The 24,859-nt window shown below is 39.6% G+C and overlaps 1 protein-coding gene across 2 annotated transcripts in view; it reads right to left on the bottom strand.

Moving 5' to 3' along the window:
* The window catches only part of CSMD2 (CUB and Sushi multiple domains 2), a 1,446,274-nt gene that overhangs the window by 419,968 nt on the left and 1,001,447 nt on the right, over positions 1–24,859 (bottom strand). Inside the window, exon 13 of one of the 2 annotated variants that reach the window (XM_082247591.1) lies at positions 12,675–12,857. The exons of the other annotated variant lie outside the window; for it this stretch is intronic. Coding sequence (XP_082103717.1) covers positions 12,675–12,857 — 183 coding nt within the window. The remainder of the gene's footprint in view (positions 1–12,674; positions 12,858–24,859) is intronic. 2 annotated transcript variants of the gene reach the window in all.

Here is a 24,859-nt window from a genome sequence, read left to right as displayed (position 1 = left end):
TTCTTCTTTATGGACTGTGTCAAAATCATGTCAATGAAATGGAACTCCAGCCTAGACTTTTAATTTGTTTCTGCATGGAGGTTGGTTAACAAATGTCAGTTTTAAGCAGTCTGTGAGTCAATTGGTGATGTCTCTTGTCAGCAACACTTTATTAAATAGTGTGCAGGAAACTGAAATGCCTAAAATATTTCTAAATACATACCCCTTTTTTAATTTGAATGGTTAAAACTCCTTTTTATTTTGATGTCTATGTCCCTTTATGTAGATTTTACTTCACTTCCTTAGGTTAAGCAAAATCAACTGTTCACACCATGTTTTTTTAGTTGATTTTTTTTCTGCTCACCTCTACACATGTTTGGCGTGAATAGGGCAAATATAAAACATCTGCTTTTTATATGTCCTGTTCATATCATACATGTGTGTTGAGCTGCAGAAAAATGCATAGCTGTCATCTGAACAAATGTGTCCATTGAAAGATTCCCTCTCTATTCCTATGCAACTTAGAATTTCTGACTTTTCCTCACAATGGTCACCATAACAAATGTGTCCATTGGAAGATTCCCCCTCTGTTCCTATGCAACTTAGAATTTCTGACTTTTCCTCACAATGGTCACTATAACAAATGTGTCCATTGGAAGATTCCCCCTCTGTTCCTATGCAACTTAGAATTTCTGACTTTTCCTCACAATGGTCACTATAACAAATGTGTCCATTGGAAGATTCCCCCTCTGTTCCTATGCAACTTAGAATTTCTGACTTTTCCTCACAATGGTCACCATAACAAATGTGTCCATTGGAAGATTCCCCCTCTGTTCCTATGCAACTTAGAATTTCTGACTTTTCCTCACAATGGTTACCATAACAAATGTGTCCATTGGAAGATTCCCCCTCTGTTCCTACGCAACTTAGAATTTCTGACTTTTCCTCACAATGGTCATCAGAACAAATATGTCCATTGGAAGATTCCCCCTCTGTTCCTATGCAACTTAGATTTTCTGACTTTTCCTCGCAATGGTCACCAGAACAAATATGTCCATTGGAAGATTCCCCCTCTGTTCCTATGCAACTTAGAATTTCTGACTTTTCCTAACAATGGTCACCAGAATAAATGTGTCCATTGGAAGATTCCCCCTCTGTTCCTATGCAACTTAGATTTTCTGACTTTTCCTCGCAATGGTCACCAGAACAAATGTGTCCATTGGAAGATTCCTCCTCTGTTCCTATGCAACTTAGAATTTCTGACTTTTCCTCACAATGGTTACCAGGACAAATGTGTCCATTGGAAGATTCCCCCTCTGTTCCTATGCAACTTAGATTTTCTGACTTTTCCTCGCAATGGTCACCAGAACAAATATGTCCATTGGAAGATTCCCCCTCTGTTCCTATGCAACTTAGAATTTCTGACTTTTCCTAACAATGGTCACCAGAATAAATGTGTCCATTGGAAGATTCCCCCTCTGTTCCTATGCAACTTAGATTTTCTGACTTTTCCTCGCAATGGTCACCAGAACAAATGTGTCCATTGGAAGATTCCTCCTCTGTTCCTATGCAACTTAGAATTTCTGACTTTTCCTCACAATGGTCACCAGAACAAATATGTCCATTGGAAGATCCCCCCTCTGTTCCTATGCAACTTAGAATTTCTGACTTTTCCTCACAATGGTCACCAGAACAAAAATGTCCATTGGAAGATTCCCCCTCTGTTCCTACACAACTTAGAATTTCTGACTTTTCCTCACAATGGTCACCAGAACAAATATGTCCATTGGAAGATTCCCCCTCTGTTCCTATGCAACTTAGAATTTCTGACTTTTCCTCACAATGGTCACCAGAATAAATGTGTCCATTGGAAGATCCCCCCTCTGTTCCTATGCAACTTAGAATTTCTGACTTTTCCTCACAATGGTCACCAGAATAAATGTGTCCATTGGAAGATTCCCTCTCTGTTCCTATGCAGCTTAGAATTTCTGACTTTCCTCACAATGGTCACCAGGACAAATGAAGAAGATACATCTCTCCTGTAGGGATACAGTCAGTAACAGGTACTCTGAGAAGGCAATACAGTCAGCCAACCTGTACTGGGTTCAGGCCCCACCAGTTTATATATCATATAATAATGATTTTAGTGTATTTTTTTATGAAAATATAATTTGAATATTTTCTGGGGGTGGAGGGCCCTGTCGGGTAGGCTGTATGGGGCCCCAAGATTTCTAACAGCAGCCCTGGTCAGCAATACAGACCTGGCAGAGGTTCTGTCACTTGCACACTCCAAAATGAAAAAAAAAAAGGCTTTAAATATACTTCATTGTAAGTTCTTCAGGGAGGCTGTTTTCATCAAAGCAAAGAAAAGAAAAATATTTTTACTCCCCCTGTGCCTACAGTAGACCCCTTCTTGCAAAAAAAAAAAAGGCTTGAGGGGTCTATAATGTAGTGTAGCAAAATCAGTACTGTCCATGATACTTTTTTTAATTGCCATCCAAATATTTAGGATAAGCTTTCTGGGTGCACCTCCTTCAAGGTCCAAGCAGTAAACCTATCATGAACAGTACTCCGTTGTTTTTCCAACAAGTGCACTAATACTGCTACAATCACCTCAACCTTTAATGTGGTTAATCCTCCTCAGGTTGAAGGCATAATAATACACAGAACCATTATAAATAAAGAGTGAATATTTAAAAATGCCATGAATAATTGGCACTACGTGTATCACTAAATGAATAGCCCCAGTGAGTTGATGTGTTTTGCGCAATAGAATTAATTTACTAAAACTGGAGAGTTCAAAATCTGGCACAGCTCTGCATAGAAGCCAATCAATTTTTCATCACAGCCTAATTGAACAAGCCGAAGCTAGAACCTGATCGGCTACCATGCACAGCTGCACCAGATTTCAAACTCTCCAGTTTTAATAAATCAAGCCCAATGTTTTTGCCTTATTAAAATAAGTCTACAGGTAAACAGTAACCAAAATGTTAGTGTCAACTAGTGGGGAGAGCATTAGGGAAGCTGCCATTGCTGACCAAGATTCAGGTGGCAGCCGTAGAGCCAAAACATATAAAAATAGGTAAAAAAGGGCTGCTTTATATTTATATCCTCAAAGCTTCTCTTTAACAAGACATTTAAAATGCCTGACTTGAGCATGTGTAGATGAAAAAGACATGCTTTGATTTAAATTCCCACTGCAAGTGTTTTGTTTCCAAAGTGTTTGAATTTTTACCACCAACTTTTACAAAAATAAACTTTGTCGAAACCACTTTATATTTTTTAGTGACTGTCAAAGTTGCTGCTTTTAAAATCTTGTCACTAAACGTCTCTTAAAAGTTTTTTCATCAAAAATTTGAAATGATTATTTCCTCCTATTTGCTACAACGACTTCAACGTTTTAGTTCCCCAATTTGTTCAAGCAGTCATTTTTTTCCCAGAAAAATATGTCCCTCTGATATTTAGCAGCTTTTCATGATCAAAGCTTGCATTACCTTTCACAGAAGCTATGGTAGATTGTTGTAAGCACACATCACTTTCTTCCCTAGCCTGTCAGCTACTCCGCACATCCTGCTGCTCCCCCCTTTTCTAAAGCACATGTATGAACTTCTAAATAAACTCACTGTTATAGTATGATAAATTCCTCAGTTCAAATACTGCAGTAAAAACAAACTCTTCTGCCAGAAACCCAGAAAATATTTGCTTTGTGAAATGTCGAGGTAATTGGTTGGCTTAAAAATGTTTCCAAATTTGCAATGCTCATAAATCCCTGGAGTCATTTTGCAGAGGTGCAAATGGAAATAAATAACTAATTATTACACACAACAACAACTACAGATTTATGCCAAATAAAATAAAAATTGTATCCTCTTCGTTTGGCTTAAGTGCTGTATGTAAAAATTTGCTGTTGTCTGAATACAGAATAAAATGTATTCTGTATTCATTAAATACTTCATTTATTAGGGCCCGTCCACATGCAAGTACTCTACTGAGGTGCATTAATGCACAAACCTTAATGCTCTTTATGGCCCCACATTAATGTTCATTATGACTTGGCTGTCAATGTACCAAAATTAATTGAAAAAAAATATGCATGAGCCTTTTTTAAAAACACTACACACCGTAACGGTAATAACACAGTATTTGCATTGTGATGCGCTGTGGTGCGTTGTTAAAGGGTACTACTGTACAAAGCATTAAGGTGTCATACACAATGAATGGCACAGCAATGCATCACACATGCCATGCATTGTGGTAATGCGCGTTAATGCGTGCTTGCCGCAACCCACAAGTGTGAATGGGCCTACACTGTTGCACTACTGCAATAAATATATTGTGGTGCATATTTATACATGTTCCTACTCAAGATTCACACATTTTCACACATTGGATTCTTTTTTAAAAAAGTGTGAATGTTGGGCAAAAGTCTATGCTGGGCAAAAGTCTTGTGATTACATTAACATACTTGGTTTTTCCTTTTGGATTTGGTTGACATTATTTCAAAGCAGCCTTTACTAGTGTGGGTAAAGTCAACCAGAATTAGGCCCCTTTCACACAGACCTGTATGTTTTTTTTGGCGTATCTGAACAGATGCCCCAATCGTTCCCCCGCTGAGAAAAACGGAGTCCGCCGATGGACTCTACAGTGTGAAAGGGGCCTAAGGGGGAAAACTATATGTTATTTATTTCTGATACAACTAACCCAATGTCTTAAGAAAGACAATATTTATGGTAAACTTCACATTTCATCAAAAAATTCATGGTAGGCTGGTAAGTGAATTAAAAATCTCAAAACTCAATAAATTTACTTTCATAAAAAAAATACGCCTAGTACAGAAAGACACTGGCCATTGTAGGAAGTTTACAGGTAGTTTATTTCTAGGGAGCCAAGTGCATTTAAAGCCCAATCTTGGATTGAGTAGGGAAGGATTAGAACCCCTGACAGTTTTTTTTTTTAATGCTGTCTGTGTTACCGTTGGGACGATATACTTTCTTTATTTGTCTTGGTGACTATTTTCACCAGAACTGAAAGTGATTGGAAAGTCATCATTTTAAGTTGTCAGATTACCAGATTAAGCCTAGAGGGGAAACAATCAACGGGGACACAAATGGCATTAAAAAAAAAAAAAACTGTCAGGGGTTTTATTCTGTCCATACTTAAAAAAGGTTTTGGCTTAAGATATACTTTGAACTTTCTGCTTTTTTTGCCAAAAGTATCCTGGTAACTTCCCTGGAAGTACTAGGTTTTCCAAAGAGTCGAGAGATATTACTGAAAGGGTATATTAGGCAAGCCAACACCTGCTAAGTTTGGATCAGTTGGGCTGCACAGCCAATGGGAGTTACAGGGAAGTGTAAGAACAGGCTGCAGCTATGAGATATAGTTTATCCAGCTGCCCACAAGCAATTTCAAGCAACACTGTCATCTGGAGGGGTCTGCACCATGTACATCTAAATGCTGGGTCGTTCTGAAAAAAATAAAACTCTGACACTACCAGATGTTGGTGCTTAGATACTCACTCCTGCATCTTATACATTTCTACTGGCCTGTCACTATTATGATCTGCTTCATTGTCCAATATGGGCAGTGGGAAGTGTTGCTTTATGAGTTTATGTGTAATCTCCCTTACCGTGTTGTGATGATGAGGAGTTATGTATAAATCTCCATCAGTAATTGTAAATATTAATGTAAAATATATATATGTACGAGATATTGAGTTTTGATTTTACATTTAGTTGATATATGATTATCAATTATATGAAGTTGTGTGACTTCAGTCTGCAGGCAATAGTAACTTGATTAACAAGTCCATTTTTTGAAATGCCAGTTCAATTTGCACTAGAAAACAAACTGATATGCAGAATAGTACCATCCTGTACTTACGTTCCTGTTAGCCAGACATTACGGGGCCAGAAAATAATTGACAATCGTCCATGACAGGTCATTCCTTTATCTCACCCTCTAATTCAAAGACTCAGTCTTTAGATATGCAATGAAGGTGATCGTCGGTTCAGGGATGGGCAATTTGCCCAATCCTGAATAATATACGCCCAAAGGGAGGAGAAGGGTAAGATTGCTACACCAATCAGAATGGCTCTGAGCAAGGCGATATGGGTCTATGTTAATATAGGTGAGGAGAGAGATCACTCTCTTGCAAGCAGACTAGGATGAAGCTACTGGGGATGGTAAATATAGACTATATATCTCACACTTAGAATGTATACATGCTTTTTCTCTTTAGTGTTTGAATACACACGGCAGGCACCATGCCTGAAGTGAAAAGGTAACTTAACTCCATGCAATGGTATTGTAAATATGGCTATTGTGGGTAATTTGTAAATTTGTAAATATCATATACGCCAGGAGGTCTGTACTAACCATGTGTTGTAAATACTGTTTAGTGTGTAATTTGTATATATATTATGTAACCCTTTCAATAAATGTGTATTGCTGATTGAACTACCTCTTTTGTGTAAAGATCTCTCAGGATCTAGATGTGTATAGGCGCATGCTACTACAATGATTGGGGTGTATGCACAGGTACACAGAACAAAAAGCAACAGAATGGTTAGAAAAACGTAATCACTACTAGGAAGTGCCAGATCTTTGCCTGATTAAGCTAGCTTGACATTCAGGTGTAGAGGAGGCCATGGAAGCTGCTGAATGTATGTGCAGATATCTCTAGATGCCTTCACTTTGTTACTTTATAAAACTGACAGCTGATATAGAGAAGATGTAAGATGACTACTACACTTTATCTGTGACTACAAGCTGAGGATTGATGCTTTGATTCACAAGCCTAAAAGCTTAAAATACAACTAAAGGCTCCTCTATGACAGTCTAAACAAGTATCATATTCAGTTACTGTTGTGATGTGCAAGCCTCAAAGTCAACAACAAATTTCAGTTACCTTCCCCGATTGCAGTAAATCCTCCTTCATTTGTGTCTCTACACACTCACCCTACTGGTGACTATTGCTACAATCCTATGAAACAGCAGTGACATTGCCAAAAGCCCCACCCCCCAGAGCATTTTCAACTAATTGTAGTGCAAGCAGGTACAGCCTACGTGAAAATAGTTATGCTGCTCTGAATTTAAGTGCAGTACAGCATTCTTGTCAAACCATCACACAAAGCTGCATTAGGTGCAATTTACCACTATATAAAACCCTGGTCCGACCACATCTGGAGTACTCTTTCCAGTTCTGGTCGCCAATCCTCAGAAAGGACGTGTTGGAACTGGAGAGAGTCCAGAGAAGGGCAACTAAACTGATTAGGGGTTTGGAGGGCCCTAATTATGAGGAGCATTTTTAAGCACTTGATTTATTCTCCCTGGAGAAGAGAAGCCTGAGAGGGGATATGATAGCGATTTATAATTACCTCAATGGTGATCTTAGCATAGGAAAAAAACGATTCAGTCGCAAGAAATGTAAGAGGACACATGCCACACAATGCGATTAGAGGAGAAGTGATTTAACCTCAGGCTACGCAAGCTTTTTTTATGGTAAGGGCAATAAGATTGTGGAACTCTCTTCCACAAATGGTGGTACCTGTGGGGAGTATGGCTGCTTTTTTTGAAAGACTCTTGGATGTACATCTCAAAGATCAAAACATTCAGGGGTATGGGAAATTAATACGTCCACACACCTACACAGGTTGAACTGGATGGACTATTGTCTTTATTCAACCTCAACTACAATGTAATTATGTAATGTGGACTTTACTGGAAGGATCAACATGCATTTATGGGACTTTGCAAGGGGGGTTATGTAAAGATTGTAAGTGCAGATGAACTTGCAGTACATAAGCTTTTTAAAGGGAGGCCATATTTCAAACTTAAGTAGGAGACTAAAAGTGGCCAAAGATGGGTGAAATGTCTGCTGATTTAGCAGGGACCAGCTGAATTTTGATCCATGTGTGGATGTCCCCACTCTACAGAAGTCTATTGTTAGATTGACGTCTGTTGAACAAACGCTGATTGTTGTACTCAGACAGCACCAAGTCCCACTGTCAGAATACAATGTCCCAACAGAAGGGATTCCTCCATCCATCTAATTTGTGTTGAAGCAGGAATCTGCTTGTTTTCTTTGGTCAGCCAGCAGGCTGAACAAAACAAACGCATCATCTATGGCCAGCTTTAGAATGTCAAAGTGTACCTGGTTAGGAGTCTAGGGAATAATATCATTACAGATACATACAGATGTGTATGTTTTATTCATTTATTGAATGATTGTGACTACCCCTGTTTATTTCCTACATTTTACATACCTCCACATTCATCTTCCCAATCTGTTTACTACACCTTCAGTAACAGTATTCTCCACCTCTGTGATGTCAAAAATATTTTGCTACTGGGTCACACCATAATTTTGATAAATTGTGTTATCAGACTGCGGCGACACGACTTGGTGGGGCGACCTGTGAAGTCGACCTCAGCGCGACTTGCACAGACTTCATATAATTGAAGTCAATGCAAGTCGCCTCCAGATCGCCCCAAAGTAGTACAGGACCCCTTTTCTAAGTCGGAGCGACTTGTGTCGCTCCTATTAGAATGGGTCCTGTACTATTCAATGGCGGGCGACCGACCGCGACTTGTCAGGCGACCAATTCGCCTGACAAGTCGCGCTAGTGTGAATGGAGTCTTAACAAGCAGAGCTGTAGAAGCAGATACAATTATTATATCTGGAAGTCCAAAGGATAAAGCAGTTTTACTTATTTACCTAAATTGTTTGTTCCCCCAATACTTCACATTCCTGATATGTGCCTGCTGTACCATGTACTTGTTTGAGAAAGTATCCTGTTCTCTTTGTATTGCTTCCTTGATGTGAAATTTATGGTGTTCCTGCCAGCCCCCTTGCTTTCCTATTAAAGGCTGACCACACTAAGCAGGAGAGCACACCATGGTCAGTTTTCTGGCTATGCTGGAAACTCTTTCAATGATCAGACTTGTCCTGCCATACCCCCCGCTTAACAGCTATTCACTGACAAGCTCAGTGTGCTGCTGCTTCCCTGACCTCCCAGCTCTGATACAGAGAACAGAGGGATTATGATCATTTATAAAAAAAAAAGGAAAAAAGGTGTTTGTAATTTCTTTTATATCTATACAAAAATGTTTTGCCTTTCATTTCTATTTTAAACGGAATGGGTTCTTATACAAGGTGATTGTTTACAATCACTTTAAGATATATCTTATTTAAAGTACGTTTTCTCTCTACAATTTAATAGTAGCAATTGGGCATGTGAAAACAGAAATAATATTGACTTTAGATTGATGTTTAAATAGGTAAATATCAAGAGAGGTGACTTTAAACCTGGGATTCTACTGAACAACTGAGTAATTATGATGTATCTGGAGATGCACAAATGATCTCATACTCCCCTTGTTTCAACTACAGTACTTTCAAGCTATTTCGTTTAAAAAGATGTATTTTTCTAACAGAAAGGAAAGATTTCTGCAAAATTTTAATAAGTCAGTCTGAAAAAAATCTGAGCTGGTTCACACAACAAAGGGCAAAACAATTTCATATTGGACAGGCGAATTCCATTGCCAAAAAAAAATGGTTGCTATGGCATTGAAGTGTGTATAATCTAAACTGCATAGCACCAGCGTTAAATGCAATACGGTAGAATTGTGCTCATGGTCCCAGATGTAGAGTCAGAGGCTCATGAGTTTTAACCTTCAGCTGCAATGCATCTGTGAATGGAGCAAGGAAAATGTATACAGTATCTTTCATCAAAATGCTGAGTGTTGAAAGATATGCAGGTCACAATAGCCACTACAGAAATAGAAGCTCATAAGGACCAACATCTTCCAAGAAGTTAGGTGTATACAGTATACGCCCTCATTATAAAATAACATAAAGTTCATGAAGGTTTGTAAACTATACTTAAAGGTTTATAAACTTGACAAATGTTAAATAGTTCCTTTGCTGTAAATGATTAAAATATAAGATCAATTGCAGTAATATGTAGAGTATAGCATACGTCAATAGAGACAACTGCAACTTACATAACCACACATTGGCCTGAAAAATAAAAACCTTCCCCCAGCAGCAGTACTGAATCCAACATTTGACTGTCAGCAGCTCTATACCAGGAATGGGCTTATAGCATGGCCTAACAGACCCTAAACGGCCATGATTATCAGTGCCAAGAACATGCATTTAAGCATTGCCTTGACCTTAGAGCTGTTGGAATACACTATAAAAATGTAGGTACGCATTTTGGAAATTAATGTGTTGCAACCCATGGCTGCATGGGCACAATAGCCAGTAGCAACACAGAGTACATCTATCAAGGATTAGGTGCCAAAATATTTGTGCATTATCTGCTCTGATAAATTCTGGGTTCACCAGTGTGGCTTAGCTACTTTTGAATCCAAATGCAGTATTATTATAAGGGAACATCCAACTATCCGCTTTGCAACTTTCAGAAGTCACTAGTGTCTGCATTGACAGCATTAAGATCAGACATGATGGGATTCTTGTAGAGCAGTGGTTCTCAACTCTGGTCCTCAGGACCCACTAAGAGGCTACATTTTAAGTATCAACTTGGGGAGATGCAGACTAGAATACTGCAATCACTGAGCAGCAAAATATATCACCTGTGATGTATTTCAGTTATCTTGCAAACCTGGCCTGTTAGTAGGTCCCGAGGCCCAGAGTTGAGAACCACTTTTGTAGTGTATAAAACATACAGTAGCTGTTATCGGGGCAAAATGGGTCCAAATCATTTCTGTTTTTCTGGCCAGTGAGTGTATAAAATTTACATTTGATCTTTCTAATCTTGTAAAAAGATCACAATGCTCCCTCTATGCTATATTATACCATATAGACAAAGGTTCAAGTCCCTAATGACTCATTTTTTTATCAGAAAATCACTGATGGTAAGACAACTGTTATATATGTAGTAGAGTCTCAAACTATGCACATAATAGATAAAAGCAGAAATATAATGCCATCAAATAAATAATAAATATGTTTTCCAGGAGAGGGCTGATAGGGAAATAATTAAGTCACACTTGTTTAAAGATTTACCACTGTAACAGAATGATGTCTTCTGTCATAACTACACAACCTTAATGTATCAGCTGATGGTCACATAAATCACACACATATTCAGAAAATGACCAAACATCACCTAAACCCCTATGCTGCTTAGCACCAATCTCCTTTGCCGATGACGGAGAGCAAAGTTGACCAGGAAGAGCAGGCACAACGTTAACTAAAACAGCCAGGCCTAAGCTCTTTCGGGGGTTCTCAACAACTTAAAAGTAAATCCAACTTTCCATATTTTGTGGAATAAATTCAAAATCCAAATTTGGACAGCAAGATATTCAACTTTGTAGAACGCAATTTTGCAATATCTTGAAGTTTTAAACTCTACTTCACATGTGTCAAACACAAGGCCCGCGGGCCAAATCCTGCCCTCCAGGCCATTTCAAGTGGCCTTCACACCTCTCCTAGAGCTGCAGTAGAGCTCCAGCCCTTCTTAGGGCCTCCCCCAGACCCTGCACTTTCTGCCTCCTAGCTCTGCCCCCAGCTCCTTTCCAGCAGCAACACAAGGTAAGGGGGTGCACTTTGATCTAAGGGGGGGGGGGGACTCTTGACATCTGAGGTAAGGGTTTGGGATACTTTGGACTTCTATTATTACAGATACAACCAGCCCTTTGAGGGCATTGATAATGCTAATGCGGCCCTCAATGAAGTTGAGTTTGACACCCCTGCTCTACTTGGTCAGAATGCTCAAAATTTGCGTATTGCCATGTGGGAAGTATAAAAAACTGGGCTTATATGAACATACTATAGTAAAGTTATCAGCGGTAGAATAAAAAAACATGGGATCAAGAACAATTGTAACATTTCCTGTAGGGCTCCCTGAATATTTTAAAAGACTCCACAAAATAAACTAGGTACTACATACTATCTACAAAGTGTATTACATCCTGTCCTGTTTTACAATATCAGATTTGTCACAAAAAAGGAGTTACACTTTAAATTATTCTTTTTCTGAAGAGCACCGACTGATTATTTGAAGCACAATGACATTGCTATGCCATGGACAATTAAGTCATTCCACTGTACAAAGCTCACATCGCCTCTCACATTAGTGCACCGGACATGACAGTTGTGCCCAAGAGCATAAAAAAAGACATACATATTAATAATGATGTCACTCATTTCCATTAGAAAGCTCTTTTGCACTAAGTTTATGCATCTCAAACCTTTGTGAGGATTAATACACATTTGACAGTTACCTGGTGAAGCTGTGCCTCAAGGAACTGTATTGCACTACATCGCTGAAAAAATCCTCCTGTGTGTAGTTACTGGAAAACCCATAACCAACATCCATAGAGTTAACTCAGCTAAAAACACAGCGTAAGGTACATTAAAAACTGCCTGATTGCTGAAATTCTCTTCCTCTAAATTAAAACATGAATATTTCATGATAAAAAATAAGGTTCTCCTAGAGAGGCAGTAACTCCAGCTGCACCTCTCCCTTGTTGAGCGGCTTAAATTACTGCTGAAAATGGAATATGAATGTTATTAGCATGCGATTAGTATTTTCATTTGCATGGCACTCTGAGTCCTTATTGCCTTGGGGGGAAAGGAAGGGTGGAAGATGAGTGGGTGCATAGCACCCATTACTGGCTGGCTGGCCTGATTTTACACACGCACACAGACTCCTCTCATCACTTACACACACAACTAGGTTTTCTGGCAGACCATTGGCTGTTCTTTTGGCATGTGATTGTCGACTGTCCAACCAGCTCAAAGGCTGGCTGGCACCGAAATACCAGAGTGTCTCCATGTCGGAATCCGGAGCCCTCTCTCATTCCGAATGCTGGGATGCCTGGATCACCGCAGCTCCCCTGGTCTATTTCTGAAAGACAAAATCATAACAGTCTTGTGAGAAAATGTATGTATCAGTATTGCTGAGGTTAATGCTTTATGTGGCCTCCACCTTTGATTTTCATTCTATTAGGGAGCAATCTCTTCATTATATTTCTGATTGTATCGATTTCCAGGAAATGATATTTAGAGGTCCAATTAAACATAAAATAGGAGTTTATTTATGTAAAAGTATCATTGTTGAATCTGACATATGAGAACACTGTGCAGGAACACAGCCATATATAGGAAATAGATTTTTATAGATTTACCGATTGGACAGGAAACATAAACATACCAATGAACAAGAGAACTTGTCAATTCACCCAACTCATAAAGAAGTGGACAAATCATTGCAATTACTGTGATTTACGATCTGTAAGATTTACCACAGAACAGGCAGATCAGAAAGGGTATATTAAAACGGATCAGAAAAAAAACAACGTCTTTCTTCTGTGTAATTTAAGATTTGCCAATTCGTCGGTACACAGATCACAAATTACATAGCTCGACAAGCCCTTTTATCTCTCCGATATCTTCTGTTCTGATAAGAAATCTGAAAATTAGAAATGTATTCTTGAATGTTATTAAAAATCTCTTTTATATAAATCAATTTGGAATGCAAGTATATAATCCCACTTGCAGACGCGAACCGAAAGGTGAAAACAGAGATTCATTACATATTCAGATATTACAATCATATCACGAGATCAATGTTTCCGGATGAGCAATTTGTATATAGACCATACTCATTCACATGGGTATCACTGAATTTTATAACTCAACAAGACATTAAATTCATCTACTGCTAATCTGTGTTTGCTGCTTTTTAACTTTTAAATAAACTAGGTTTACAATACAGAGCCATGGCTCACAACACATCTTCTGTATTAAAGGGGGCGCATACATTATGATGCCATGAATATATTGGAGTTTGTTTCTTCAGTTTCATTTAACTCCTTTAACCCTGTGTTCACAGTTTGGTTCTTGCATCCAAGTGCCATGAAATTGTCTGTCAGAACATTTTTCAAACATGTTGCTTGCGATATACTCCCATTACCTATCCTAAATGCAGACTACACAATAAATATACAGTAAACCCCCGATCCATCGCGGTTCAGTTTTTGCGGTCCCAGTATATTGCGTTTTTTTTTTGTAATGTTATTTTACTATATAAATCATTAAAAATTAAATATTTTTGTGTTTTCCATAGCTCTTGCTATGTCTCTCAGTATCTTTTATGTGTTTAAATTAGTTTCTATTGTTTTAAAGGTGTGTTTAAAGACCTTAAAATGCTTTTACACGTACAGTGACAGTAAAAAAAAAAACATGCCTACAATGCATTTTAATAGGGTTTTTCTATTTCGCGGATTTTCACTTTTCGCGGCTGGGTCCGGAAAGTAACCCCAGCAATGGAGGGGGGTTTACTGTATAGCTAAAACAGGTGTAGGCATACTAACATTTCAAGTAAGATGCTTTACTGACAAAATTGATGACCAAGAGTTGGGAAGAAATAGATCCTCTGTCAGATTGATGTATGTGTCCCCACTTAGGGGATTTTAACTCACTTCCTATCGCAGATGGCACAATAAACTGTGACAGGAAGTGAAGAAGTCTCAATATGGAGTCTCAGGCAGTTAAACACCTTAAAGGAGTTGTAAAGTCAGAAGGTTTTTTTTTTATCTTAATGCATTCTATATATTAAGATAAAAAGCCTTTTGTGTGCAGCAGTGCCCCCCTCATATTTATGTGAGGTCCCTCTCTGTCCACAAGTGTCTCAGTCGTCCGAGATGCCCCCCCCCCCGATTGGCTTAGACACAGCTTTGGCTGCCGATGCTGTCAATCGAAGTCAGCTAGCCAATAAGGAGAGAGAAGGGGCAGGGCCGGCCTGGGGCTCCATGTCTGAATGGACACACGGAGCTGTGACTCAGCTCAGGTTCCCCCATAGCAAGCTGCTTGCTGTGGGGGCACGGAACAGGAGGGAGGGAGGGGCCAGGAGCACAGAAGAGGGACCCGAGAAGAGGAGGATCCGGGCTGCTCTATGCAAATTCACTGCACAGAGCAGGTAAGTATAACATGTTTGTTATTTTTATAGGAAAAAAAAACAAGACTTTACAATCACTTTGAGATTCTAACTCTTTCTTGTTCTATCAAAAAGCATTTTACTGTTGTGTTACTTCCATTTCCAGGGGGTATCAAAGTCTAGAACAAGAATTGGTGGGAACTCTCCCAAAGACATGGGATTAGGAAACCAATGGAATTAAAACTCTCTATTCTATCCAAAATGTGAAGGAAGGTTGAATAGATGTTGCTCATAATTTGTACCACCTATGACGCACGTAAGGAAAGACTAGACAAATGGCTTCTATCTGATTAACTCTTTATATTTTAGCATCAAGCTCCACAATAATGGTCACATCGTTTGTAGCAGTTTTAAAGCACCATGCCACCATATACTATGGGATTGATTTACTAAAACTGAAGAGTGCAAAATCGGTGCAGCTGCACATGGCAGCCAGTCAGCTTCTAACTTCAGCCTGTTCATTTAAGCTTTGGTAAAAAAAATGGAAGCTTCCTATACAGAGCGGAAGAAGATTTGGCACTCTCCATTTTTGGTAAATCAACCCCTATGTCTTCCAGTTTAAACCAATTTCTCCTTATTCCTCACTCATGGCACTACCGCTAGAAGTTAATTTGCCTACAGTATCTAAATGATCCTCTTTCATTGCAACACCATTTTGTTTTGATACATTGATGAAACCTAAATTGAAATGTTTGACTTTGGCATACAACAAGAGACATAGGGCTCTTTCAGAAAGGCGGACAGAGGGCAGTAACATTAGAGCTTTACTGCCTTCAGCTATTCACCTAAATTGTGACAATACAGCCAGAGAGGGTTGTACACATGCCATGGCAGCCACAGCATTTTCAACTCAGCATAGCTTGTCAAACTTTGCCCATTGAGTTCAGTTGGGCTGCACTGCAGCCATTAGCTAAAAGCATGCCTTACACCTTACAGCTACAGCGCAATCCCACAATGTTCACTTTGCAAAGTAAATGTTAGTAATTAAGGTGTACCTGTGTTCGTTTTGAATATTAAATCATGGGGGAGGGATGTGAAAAAAGGATGGATGGTTGATAAAAGTGAACACAGCAACCTCTTATTTACCAAGAGCAGGAAAACCTCACTTTGCAGATCAATCTTTATCTAACACACTTCCTTTAGTAAAATGAGCCCATTGAGTCATACTTGTCTAATATGTCAGCAACCATTATCTATACAGTGTCACTGACTCCAGTTTATGACCGAATGTGTTTTTTGACATATTAAAATGTGTACTACATATATATATATATATATATATATATATATATATATATATATATATATATATATAAATAAATATATATATATATATATATATATATATATATATATATATATACACACACACACACAATATATTGTCAAAAGTATTGGGATGCCTGCCTTTACACGCACATGAACTTTAATGGCATCCCAGTCTTAGTCAGTAGGGTTCAATATTGAGTTGGCTCACGCTTTGCAGCTATAATAGCTTCAACTCTTCTGGGAAGGCTGTCCAAAAGGTTTAGGAGTGTGTCTATGGGAATGTTTGACCATTCCTACATAACCACATTTGTGAGGCCAGGCACTGATGTTGGACGAGAAGGCTTGGCTTGCAGTCTCTGCTTTAATTCATCCCAAAGGTTCCCATCAGGTCAGGACGGGGCCATCCCCAAACTGTTCCCACAAAGTTGGGAGCATGAAATTGTCCAAAATGTCTTGATATGCTGACATCTTAGGAGTTCCCTTCACTGGAACTAAGAGGCCAAGCCCAACCCCTGAAAAACAACCTCACACTATAATCCCCCTCTACCAAATGATTTGGACCAGTGCACTAAGTAGGTCCATAAAGACATGAATGAGTGAGTTTGGGGTGGAGGAATTTGACTGGCCTGCACAGAGTTCTGACCCTAACCCAATAGAACACCTTTTGGATGAATTAGAGTGTAGACTGCGAGCCAGGCCTTCTGATCCAACATCAGTGCCTGACTTCACAAATGTGCTTCTGGAAAAATGGTCAAACACTCCAATAGAAACACTCCTAAACCTTGTGGACAGCCTTCCCAGAGTATTTGAAGCTATTATAGCTGCAAAGGGTGGGCCAACTCAATATTGAACCCTGTGGACAAAGATTGGGATGCCATTGAAGTTTATGTGCGTGTAAAGGCAGGTGTCCCAATACTTTTGACAATATAGTGTGTGTGTGTGTGTTTGTATAGATATATATATATATATATATATATATACACACACTGCTCAAAATAATTAAAGGTATACTTTGAAAACACATCAGATCTCAATGGGGAAAAATCTCATGCTGGATATCTATACTGATATGGACTGGGTAATGTGTTAGAAAGGAAAGGATGCCACATCGATTGATGGAAATTATAATGATCAATAGTGATGGACGAACATTGGCCAGGGTGGTTCACGAACGCCAGCCCCAAATTTTCTCAAAAGTCTGCGAACCACGAGTTTGCAGCGGGCCCCTATTGACTTTAATGGGAGGCGAACTTTGGTCATATTTGCAGCCACAAAAGACGTACTAGCTGTGCACAAATTGTCCCAGCACATGGAAAATTTCATAACAGAAGTATTGCAATTGAAAAAGTTGCCCTAAATGTTTTTATTTATTTTTTTACAGCAAAAAATATATATATATTTTTTCATAAATCAGCCAGAACTGACAGCAGCCGGTAAATACATTGTCTAATACGAATAGGGTCCATTCACACATCTGTGACAAACACAGGATACCTGCCCCTATAGTAAAGAGACTGTAATAGACCCTAAAACGACATTGGAGCATTTTAAATGACTTTTGTGGACATTGACAAAGCGATTTCTGTGTGACTACAGCCGATCTCTAACTGCCCTTAAAGCAACCACAGGATACCTCTCCCTAAGCTCAAAAGATACTAGACCTATACTGAAATACCAGCCCTGAAAAGGACTTTTGTGGATCTTCACAGTGCTACATGTGTCTAGCAAACTCTCCCTGATGAGCACAGCAGACCTCTCCCTACACTGGCAGAAAGCGGAATGTGAAATTGCCGCCAGATCGGGTCTACTTATAGGGTAGGTGGACTGTCCATCTGCTGGAATGTTTCAATTGGTTGTCCCGTTCCACCTGATGGCTGTGTCATGGGTCAAAGTTCTTCTGAATGAAAAAGAAAATGGCGGCACGGACATATTCACAAACATCGGCAAAAGTCCGACTTTTTGCAAATTTGCTAACAAGCAAAATTCGCCGCGAACCGACCGCCGGGCGAACCGCAAGGCCATCTCTAATGATCAACCTATAGAGGACTGAATTCAAAGATACCTTGAAAATCAAAGTGAAAAATAATGCAGCGGGCTAGTCCATTTTGCTGAAATTTCATTGCAGCAATTCAAAATGGTATTCAGTAGTTTGTATGGCATCAGGGCATGCTCCTAATGAGAGGACTGATCGTTTTCTGGGGTATTTCCTCCCAGATCTGGACCAGGGCATCACTGGGCTCCTGAACAGACTGAGGTGTAACCTGGTGGTGTCAGATGGACCGAAACATAATGTCCCAGAGGTGTTCGATTGGATTTAGGTCAGGCAAGCATGGGGGCCAGTCAAAGATATAAATTCTTTCATGCTCCAGGAACTGGCTGCATACTTTTGCCACATAAGGGCTGGGCATTATCGTGCACCAGGAGGAACCCAGAACCCACTGCACCAGCATACGGTCTGACAATGGGTCCAAGGATTTAATCCCGTTACCTAATAGCAGTCATGGTTCCATTGCCTTGCCTGTAGAGGTATGTGCGTCCCTCCATGGATATGCCTCCCCAGACCATCACTGACCCACCACTAAACTGGCCATGCTGAACGATGTTACAGGCAGCATAACACTCTCCACAGTTTCTGCAGACCCTTTCACATCTGCAACACGTGCTCAGGGTGAACATGCTCTCATCTGTGAAAAGCGCAGGGCGCCAGTGGCGAAACTGCCAATTCTGCTGTTCAATGGAAAATGCCCATCGAGCTCCATGGTGCCAGGCAGAGAGAACAGGGACCATTAGAGGATGTCAAATCCTCAGGCCACCGTCATGAAGCCTGTTCCTCATTGTTTGGTCAGAGACATTCACACCAGTGGCCTGCTGGAGGTAATTTTGTATGGCTCTGGCAGTGCTCATTCTGTTCCTCCTTGCACGAAGGAGCAGATACCAGTCCTGCTGATGGGTTAAGGACCATCTATGGCCTTGTCCAGCTCTCCTAGAGTAACATTTACTGTCTCCTGGAATCTCCTCCATGCTCTTGAGACTGTGCTGGGAGACACAGCAAACCTTCTGGCAATGGCATGTATTGATGTGCCATCCTAGAGGAGTTGGACTGCATGTGAAACCACTATAGGGATAGTGTCTAGGTATCGCCTTATGCTACCATTAGTGACACTGACCCTAACCAAATGCAAAACAAGTAAAAAACAGTCAGAAAGATGAGTAGGGAAAAAAATGTCAGTGACCTTCACCTGTAAAACCATTCCTGTTTTGGAGGTCATATCATTGCTGCCCACCTAGTGCATCTGTTGTTAATTTCATTAACACCAAAGCATCTGAAACTGATTAACAACCCCCTCTGGTACTTAACTGACCAGATTATTACCCCAGAAATTTTATTGACTTGATGCTATACTCAAATCAAAAAGTGTTCCTTTATTTTTTTAACAGTATATATATATATATATATATATATATATATATATATATATATATATATATATATATATATATATAGCAATAAAGTTTCACCTACTGTAGGTTTCCCATCTACATATGGTGAGAAGCTCTTTATTGTTTTCTCAGATTTTAATATGTTCTATTCTAAGTTCTGGAGCCCAGGTGCTTTGCAGAGCTTTGGGTGGGATAAAAGCCTCCAATCCTAGGTCCACAACTTACCTGGTAGCCAGACTGTATTTTAGCCTTAGCTATGTGAGGCAACATATGCATTGCTCAGGGCTCTCTCTCACTTTGTCTTCTGTGGGAACATACTGTCATGTAAAAAGGCTGACTGCTGAAAGGTACCAGAGCTCCCTGCTGGTTTTGAAGAGTCAATAAGAGGGCACCCTGGCAGTCAGAAATGGACTTGAGGTCAGTTGGTGGCTTGGGTGGGCAGATGTTTAGCCTGTTTTATGTTACGGACGTTCTGTATTTCCTATATTTGTTTGCTGGCATGCTGAATAAAAGTTCAGTAAAAACCCGACTGGACAGCCTGCCCCCCCCCCTCTTATAATACAAAGGATATATATCATAGGGTTTATGCCTAAACAGTGTTCTATTGAGAAATGCTCTATTGCCCACATAAGCAAATCACTCCTAACTGTGATTCTTGCAGTGAAGAGTTATAAATGAAACAAGTACTCATTGCTGTGTGCAACAAGAAATGTTCCGGCTTGAACATATTGCATACAAAAGTCAATGCGCAGAGCAATGAACAACATGATGAAGGAGGACAAGGTCCTCCGTAGGGATCCAAAATCATGTCCTTGGCTGTAAACAATTTCAAAGCTGGTTACATCCCTGTTTGCAATTTAATACAAAAAAAAATCCAAGTTTACCATTTTTTCCCCATCAAGTTCTAAAAATACTTTCATAGAATTCAAGCAGATTTGGTTCCTATAAACCAGCCGTGTCCCCATGGTATCATGGGATGAGACCTAAACAACCGAGGGACATCCCATTAATGTGTTAACGCATCAAGAAAAGGACAGAAGAGAAAGAACAACAAAAGAACAAAAATGCTAAGAACTGATGAATATAGGCAGAAGGCAATTTTCTGTGTAGTATGAGAAATCCCATTGCAGCAGGTAGCGGAAAAATGTCAGACAGAGTTGAGCAAGTACTTTTGACACATTTCTAAACAGAGATCAAGCAGACTGTTTTCAAAGCCAGTTACTTTTTGTTCTTTTTACTGCCATTTTTGTTATTTTCCAAGGACTGATCAAACAGGGGTTGCAGGAAATAGGATGATGGGGTAACAACTGTGGCAAAAACAGCTTGAACTTAAAAGTCTCAGAATAATTTATTCTACAGATAATCGCAAACACACAAAGTATATGGTAAATGAAAACAAGAAAAACACAATATTAAAATATATAAATGGCCCTAACTGAAGGTCTTATAATGGATGCACGGATTTTAGTGTTATTTTGCAGCAAACACAGTTAGGGCAGATTTGGCTTTCCTTCATCACTGGACACAAGTTGACCCCTATTCTTTTAAAGCTAACCTCTAGCCAATCCAAAAAAGTTATGGTTATATTTCTTATGCTCAGTTAAATCATCTTCAGTTTTCCTATTGACAGGCCATGCGGGGTAGCAGAGGAATGCCTGTTCATCTCAATTTTTTGGTAAATGTTCTGCTCCAAAAAAAAAAAAAAAAATCCTGAACACACTAAGCAGGGGAGCAAATCGTGGTCAGTTCTCTAGCTATACTGCAAACTCAATTTGCTCTCCCCCAATGATCAGACTTGTCCTGACATGCCCCCACTGCACAGCCATTCACTGAGAAGCTCAGTGCACTGCTGCTTCTCCTCCCCCTGCTCTTATGCAGCTGAGAACAGAGGGAATGTGATCACTTATAAAAAGGGAAAAAAGGTATTTATATATTTTTTTTATAGCTAAACAAAAATGTTTTGCCTTTCATTTCTATATTAAATGGAATGGGTTGTTTTACAAGGTGATCATTTCCAATGCATGTTGTGTAAAATCAATAGAGGGTTTAATTTTTATTTTTTAGCTTACAGCAGCGTCAAAGTGAGATTTGTCTCAGGTGTTCAATAGATTTAGAGTGGGGATAAGGAGACAAGGGAGTTGATTTACTAAATTCTCCCTACCCCTTTTAACACCTATGCCGACTCACCTTTATTAGAAAGATGTATATACTTACCTATTTTCAGCCTGCTCCGGTCCAGTCGCATGATCCAGGTCCCCTATGTCAGCCAGCAGTGGCTGCAGGGGGAGAGGAGGGAGTGCTGACAACAGATGGGCCATAGGATAGAAGCCTCTGGATTATGTCTCCCAGGCATTACCAGCCATTGTCTAGCACTCGCTCATCTCCCCTGCATCCACGTCTAGCTGACACAAGAGATCACACGGATGGTCTGAAGCAGGCTGAAAATAGGTAAGAATATATATTTTTCTTACACACCTTAGTTATCATAGGTTTTGGGAGGGGGGAGCAAGCATTTTTAAGATTTGTTATGTATAGCCTGGAGTTCCACCTTAAGGGGTTGATTTACTAAAAGCAAACTGTGCACTTTGCAACTGCAGTTGCACTAACTTTCCCCAGAGCTTAGTAAATGTGGTAAAGCTCTGCTGATTTCCATCTTTCAATCATGTGCAAGTACAAATGTATCTTTTTTTTCCTTGTACCTGATTGGGTATTCTTTACAAAGTGAAGCTTCACCACATTCCCTAAGCTCTGGGGAAAATGAGTGCAACTGCACTTCCGAATTGCACAGTTTGTTTGCCTTTAGTAAATTAACCCTATTTACTTTTATATGTTTATTGGTATATAATAATCATATGTCATTACATTTTTTATTCAAAGTACGGAAAAATTACCCAACTAGAAGGAAACACAGGCGCCACTCTAAGTGCAGTAACTTGAAATTTTATTAGGGTAAGACCACTGGAAAGGGGGGTACTCACATAGGTGATGAATAAAAAAGCTCATAAAGACACTCCGGTAAGGATCAGGATGGCTCGAGTGGTGACAGTAGACAGGCTGTAGTGGTGACTGCCGCACTTCCTTGTCCCGGGGACACTCAGATGCCGGTCCGTCGTTACTTCCGCAAGCGTAATTACGTCATGGCGCCGGCGACGCGTTCTCGGAGCATGCACTCCTTCCTCAGGCCGATATCGCTCCATTTTGGACGTGGGACTTAAGCTGGATACACACTATCCAACTTTTGTGGTTAGATTTCCTTCAGATTTACCTTTTCTATGTAGTGCAAGGGCCTGCCAGATTGCATACAAATTGAAAGTGTTTAGGTTTGACCTCATATTATATGGTTTTGGTAAATCTAAAGGAAAAAGTCTTCAGAAAATCTTATAGTGTGTATGGCCCATTAAGTAGAGTAAGAGCCAGAGCCTGCCCAGTCCCGTTGTGCGCCAGCTGTTAATTTTCGGAAAAATTACCCCCACACTTTCACATGTGCCATTATATAGGAAAGCGATTAAAAACCCTGTTCCATTTTAGAAAAAAAGATATTTAATAGATTTAATAGTCCTTAATTCCAATGGAATACCTTGTTGCAGTCGTGATCGAATGTCTTCCCCGCCCCTCCACTCCCCTACCTTTTCTTTCTCCCCTTTCTTCTCTATATACTCTACCTTCATAGAAACATTGAAAATTGATGGCAGAAAAAAGACCATGCCATTCATCGGGTCTGCAACATTTTTTTTATTTTTTTCATAGTTATAAAACTTTTTTTATATTTTTACAACTTTTGTATTAGATCATTATGTAGAAACCGTATCAAATACTTTGCTGAAATCAGGATGGTTATGTCCACAGCACCAACCTGGTCCAAAACTCTGGTCTCTGGTCAAATGACACATAGATTAATCAGTGACCTAGCTGCACTTCAGGAATATTTTCATACCCGTATACTACAAGATGATTTTAACATAGCTTTTCACTGGCTGTATTGACTGCATGAACATCCCTGCGAATGGTAAATCATTGTACTACTGTATTATACTTTTGCACCACAGTGGACTCCTCAATGTTGGGTCATAGCTCAATATCTCAGTTTTATGTGTATACACCAAAAGATTTACCCTGTTCTGTAAAAACTTTCTTAATAAATATATAACCTTTAATAAAAAAAACCTGTTCCAAGCTGACAGAGTACGCTATCGTAACCATTATCCATAATCAAAGTGCCACAAAAGACTCCTCTTCCAGACCACTTAAGATAATTCTACCAGGAGTTAAGGAGCCTTGTATTGCCTCCCTGTCCTCAGGTCTCACAACCACCTCTTGTGCTATTACAATAGTAGCTCTGCAACAGTTTTAATTGAATTATCTCATAAACCATATGAAAATGTGTGCTTTTCCATCTTTTATTTTCATAAAGAGAGTTGACTGATCTTAAAAACTGTATAATTGCACATTTGAAATCCTGAAAAGAGATGACTTGCACCTAGTTCAAGAATCAAGTTAGGTGGAAGAAATCTAATACTGGCTGGAAATAACGCACAAAATGTTTGTTTCTGATCCATTTGTTTGCAGTTACTGTGCAACACAAAGTATTTTGAATTATGACATATGCGCTTGGATTTGGAGGAAAAATACGCACAACACATTTGGATGATGATTCACAGCAGACTTTATTTGACCCATATATAATATTAAGGGTCTGTTTTTTTTTCTGGTGAGAGCATAACATATATTTATGGACTGCATTGACATTGGGATCTTTAAGAAAAGCACTGGTCCTGTTTTATATATTTATATCTGCCCAGGGGGGCTTAGTTTTCCAGCTGCTGGGACTGTATTGACTTTTTCCTGTGCGCTAATATACTGTATATACTCGAGTATAAGCCGAGTTTTTCAGCATGTTTTTTCATGCTGAAAAAGCCCCCCTCAGCTTATACTCGAGTCACGGTCTCATTTCCCATTTCCCCGGGCAGTACGCATGCGCCGCCGCAGCTCAGGAAAGCCTGTATATGTTTGGCTATTCCCGGGCAGACAGGACATGCGCAGTGACGTGTTGGGTCTGGGTGACGCCATTTTTAAATGTAAGGTGGAAATGTAAGTGAGACTCCTCTGCAGCACTGCAGGTAAAGGTGGGTGAGACTCCTGTACCATGCTGCAGCACTGCATCTCCTGTACTATCAGTGCCATCCCTGTACCATATCTGTGCC

This window comes from Pelophylax lessonae (genome assembly GCF_965119305.1).
Source record: "Pelophylax lessonae genome assembly, chromosome: 2".
In the NCBI taxonomy this organism is placed as follows: Eukaryota; Metazoa; Chordata; class Amphibia; order Anura; family Ranidae; genus Pelophylax; species Pelophylax lessonae.
The sequence above is the reverse complement of the archived record's forward strand: the minus strand, read 5'-3'. Positions and strand labels throughout refer to the sequence as shown.